General features: G+C 39.0%; 1 protein-coding gene across 1 annotated transcript; it reads right to left on the bottom strand.

Annotated features, from left to right (window-relative positions):
* Positions 1–251: 251 nt before the first annotated feature.
* On the bottom strand, positions 252–686 carry LOC311503777 (B-type lectin plumieribetin-like; the record flags this gene model as incomplete). The annotated part of the gene is made up of 2 exons (XM_084566650.1): positions 252–491; positions 597–686. 2 exons carry the CDS (start codon positions 684–686, stop codon positions 252–254), a joined length of 330 nt encoding a protein of 109 aa, XP_084422776.1.
* Positions 687–5,328: the final 4,642 nt, after the last annotated feature.

Genomic DNA, 5,328 nt, shown 5'->3' with positions numbered 1-5,328 from the left:
AAATTCTGACATTAGAAAAGAAGCCTAAAGTTTTAGTTAGTGAGTTTTAGTTTTAGAGTCACAGAAGTAGAATAAATTCAACACGAATAAAAATTAGGTTAGTCATTTATTCATTGGAAATCTGCTTTTGTTTGGGTCCAGATTGTAACTCAGGATTACATTCAAAGATGACTGTCAGATACAGATGACAGAAGAGATATTCAAAAGCTTTGTCCTGTCAGGTTAAACCATCACTTCATGTGGTTGGGTGTTTAAGATCTCCAGACTTCTTCAGCCTCCCTGAACACCACCAGTTTGCCGTCATCGGTCAGTTGAAGACGACACATGTTACACTCAGGACCGTAGGTTTTTGTGTCCCACTTGGGAGAGTTACACTTGTTGTACATGACCAGGTTGCAGTCAGACTGCATGACCAGACGGTCAGCATCTGATCCACAGGTGTTTGAAGCCCACACAGGCTTCCAGCCATAGATGACAAAGTTTCCATCATCCTGCAGAAAGAAAAAAAAAGATGTGTCATCAGAACACACATTTCCAAAGTCTCATTTCTTTTGCACATGTTTCATTCATCCTGATCAATGTCTTGAGCTACTCACCTGGAAAATAGCCTTCCACTGGCGGTTGTTGGACATCAGGTAGTCTCCTCTACGGAGCTCATCATTTCTAGACAAGTAGTTCCTGCTCATGATTCTGCAACAAACAACAAAGGTCATGTGTGTTGTAGTTTGTGCTCATACTGGTTATTTTTCTTCCTACATCAGTTTGAACCCACAATAAGATTGACACAAACTTCGGTTCATTTGTTCAGGTGTAACAGAAAACTCCAATGAAGCTGCTTTAAACTCACATGAAATCACTAAAGCATGAATCCATCAGTAGAAACGTAGAGAGTACTTACAGGCTTGAATGTGTCACCCCAGTCAGACAGCAGCAAAGGCAAAGATGTGAAGTACAAGAGGTGAAACTCGCAGCATTATAAACTGCCCGGCCATAAAATTTAACTATGACGTACGTGCCTCCTATTGGATAATTACTGCAGTTGCTCAGGTCTATGTTCAGCAACATTATGTGTCCAAAGAAGGAGGTCAGCTGACTACCTGAATATACTGAATGACCAGGTTATTCCATAAATGGATTTTTTCTTCCCTGATGGCCACAGGCATATTCCAAGATGACAATGCCAGGATTCATGGGGCTCAAATTGTGAAAGAGTGGTTCAGGGAGCACGAGACATCATTTTCACACATGGATGATCTGTGTATGATTACAAGCCCACCAAGTTTGGTGCAATATGGTCCACAGGGGGCGGTACTGGTGACTTATGCCTCTGCGTCCCGCTCGGGGAAGACTTCTCCACAGCATGGACCCCTTTATGATCGCTTGCGATCGTCTAGTTTTCTGTTGGTTCTCAGTGCTCTACCAACTATAATTACTCATTACAACTGGTACTAAAATCTGTGGTAGTGAACTGAGGTCAATAATGGTGCAATGTTTTGAACATGTATTGTTTCATGCCAATGTATATAAAAGGGAAGTTGTTTTACTTTGCTATTGCCAATTTAAAAGAAGTCATTTGATAATTCATATAATGAGAGTGAAATTACCTTTTTATTTTCTATATGGAAGGTATTGAAGGGATTTCATTGTAGTTATAAGTTTAAAGTGACTATGAGGGTAATTTTTGGTGCAGTTTCTCTCGCACTAGTAGGCCTATAGTGCATGAGGAATAATTAAGCACATTTCTTTGATACCTCTGAAAACAATATATATTATAATGTTAATGGCTACTTACCATAAGTAATATTGAAACACTGTTCATATGAAGAGTAGCACTTATGAGTTCTTGAATGTTTAGTCCTCATATTTGAACTTTGATATCTTTGTTTAATGTTGTACAACTGAAATTGAAGATTTGAGATTTGATAAGAGGTTTAATGCAATATGTACATTTTTTTACATTTGAACCTTCAATGACGCATCTAAGAATAGAATATAATAGATATGACCTTGTTTATAGGTCAGGTTTTTTGAGAGGACGGGAAAATTTGAGGACGAGTCCGATTGTATTAGATGGCGAGCCAAGACCTCTGAAGAAAAGACACAGACAAGGAGATACATGCGTACACACACACACACACGCACACACACACACACACACACACACACACACCCACACACACACACGCACACACACCACACACACACACACACACATTTGCATTGACTTCCATGAACGTTTGATATCAGGTGCATCTGCAACAATTTTCTGTTTTTAAAGGGCCCCAACGGACAATCTTATTTAATTTTTCTGTGTGAACACCGTGTTGTCATTTGGGTCGTTATTTTATAATTTTTGTATAAATTGAACATTTTCTCAGTATTGCTACTCAACATTTATTCTTCTGCCTAATTCTTTATTGTTGCTCAGCGTATTGGCTCCTAATGAATTTGGTATCTTCTGATTCTGGCCGCGGTCCAATTCAATTATTATACTGTAATTCACTTTTATATCACTAAAATTGGTTACATTAACTTGTAAGTATTTTTTAAATTCACCTGTATCAGAATAGTCTTCCACTGCAGTATACTGCTTACTTTAGACCAGTATTTTAGTACTTCTTCACAACTTTAAAACTACTAAAATTTTAATTCCTCAATATTTATTAAATTAATTTCCCAATTGTTCATGACACCTTTGAGAGTTGTTTGTTTGATGATTTCTGACAAGGAAACGAAGTTAAACCAGAGAGTCAGCATCAGTCTGCTCAGCTGGATAGGACACATACATAAAACATTTACATGAGTTTTTAATATTATCTTTAGGGTGTGATAAATGTTGTTAGAGTCACAGAAGCAGAATGAATTCAACCCTAATAAAAGTCACGTGTCAATTCACTGCAACTGACAGATGAGATATTCAAAAGCTTTCTCCCGTCACGTTAAACCATCACTTCATGCCCTTAGATGTTTAAGAGCTCCAGGCTCCATGTAACAGAAATGTAACTATCACGTACGTGCCTCCTATTGGATAATTACTGCATGGGCAATCATCTTTCAGCTGGCAATAAGTTATGTAACCCCAACTGATGCAATGAGTAGCTTCTCATTTCTTAAACAACCATGTCTAAAGACACATCCTGTGGTGGTGGAAAAGATGTTTGTTTGTCAAATTATTGGCATGCATCAATCAGAGAAAACATCTAAGGAGATTGCAGAAACTACTAAAACTGGGTTAAGAACTGTCCAAAGCATTATTAAAAACTGGAAGGATAGTGGGGAGTCATCGTCTTGAAGGAAGAAATGTGGTCAGAAATAAATCCTGATTCATCGTGATCACTTAAATGTTTGGTGAAACCATATCAGAGAAAAACAACAGTAGAACTCAGGGCTATGTTTAATAGTATAAGTAAGAGCATTTCCACACGTACAGTGAGAAGGGAACTCAAGGGATTAGGACTGAACAGCTGTGTAGCCTTTAGAAAACCACTCATCAATGAGGCTAACCAGAAAAAAGGCTTCAATTTGCTAGGGAGCATAAAGACTGGACTCTGGAGCAATGGAAGAAGGTCATGTGGTCTGATGAGTCCAGATTTACCCTGTTCCAGAGTGATGGGCATCAGGGTAAGACATTATTATTTAATAAATGTTTTTTTTCATTATAAACAACTCTGGATGGAAATACATCTTGTGACGTTGCAGAAGCCTATCGAAGCTAAAAACAGTCCAATGAAATATTAGAGTGGGTAACCTTTTGGCAATGACTTTTCTTTTTAATCCCTGTGGTGCATACATGGGCGTGATAGTGGGGGGAAAAGGGGACCTGACTACCAAGAGCCCGAGTAGGGAGAGGGCCCATGAAAATTGGGCCCTCTGGTTAATTGGTGTCATAATGTGTTTTAAATGTATTGATAACATCAACTGAGAGAATGAACTTTGTGTCACAGCCCTCTCAAACATATTGAACATTCTAGTGGCCCCCTCTTGGAGACGCAAAATGGCTTAGTCCACCCATAGACAGCAGCCAGTGACAAGTACGTCAGTGAGCCCAGATTGAATGACCTGGAGGCTAACTGTCATCATGCCCAAAAAACACAAATCGGGGTACCAGAAAATGAAAGAGCGGAAAGAAAAAGAAATAAGGCAGAATGAGGGGAAGCAACTGTTAACTGCTTTCTTTCCAAAAGGTGGAACGAGTTTACTTGTTGTGTAACTGCATCCAATTAACGTCAACGTTGTCGTAGTCCAGACAGCATGCAGTTTGTCAGTTGAAGATATTTGTATGCTAAAGTTTGCCAACCAGGCTGCTTTCTGTTACAAGTAAAGATGATAATGGGCCAGCTAACGTTAGTTGTCAACATTAACCAGTTTCAGAAACAAACAGTGGCGCAGCTGGAGCAGCAGTGGCCAGTCCTGGCCGTTCATCTGATGAGGGTGAGATCTTACATCTCGTGTAAGGCTTTAGCAAGGCTTTATTTCTTTTTCTGCAAGCTGAAGAACAATTTTATTGAAAAATTAGATAGTTTATTTAATTTGATTCTCTGTGTACAGTTGTTGGCTCCTGTTCAAGAATAAATGTTTTTAAATCAAGATGTGTCATGGATCAAAACGTTAGTACACAAACCAGATGCAGCCTAATGTTTATAGGTGTTTAGGCACAAGTAGGCCAAATTCAGGTGGTGAATGAAAGAACCAGTCATCAATATAATCTGATCTGATTTTAGCTTAAAACCCTATTTATGCTTGTTTAGTTATAAATTAATGCCACAATTTTTTTATTTTTTTTTGCACGTGCGCTTCGTGCACTGGCACAAATACATTAAGAGGGTACAGCGCCCAGAATTTGGTGCTACGCCCCCTGGGTGCGTAAGAAGCCTTTTAGTTTAGATTTTGATCATCAACTAACACCCAGTAAACACTAAACTAAATTCAGCAAGTGCACATTCACTTTTCAGTAGGACTCAGTGAGACAGTTTTGCTTTTCAATCAATTTATGTTTGCAGTCATAATGCACTGTAACTGTGTGAACCACATGGGCCACTGAGGTTATTACAGCCACGTAAATCATATCACCTTGTTCACTGATGCAGTAGTAAAACACCTGGTTGGTCTGTCAGGCCTCCTGCAGTGACAATCCAGATGCAGAACATCCACGAAAACAACCAAGATGTAACTCATGGTCTTTGAATGTGCAGAACTGGAAATGAACAACTGTACCACGACTTGTTATTGCAAAACTGCTCCACAAGATGTCACTCTATGAGATGTCACACTAATGAGATTTCCAGTTTAAACATCAGTATTATTGTTTCCCTCTTCATGTAGAACACA

This window comes from Chelon labrosus (genome assembly GCF_963514085.1).
Source record: "Chelon labrosus genome assembly, chromosome: 18".
Lineage (NCBI taxonomy): Eukaryota > Metazoa > Chordata > Actinopteri > Mugiliformes > Mugilidae > Chelon > Chelon labrosus.
Note: the sequence above shows the minus strand (reverse complement) of the source record. Positions and strands in the feature narration are given on the sequence as shown.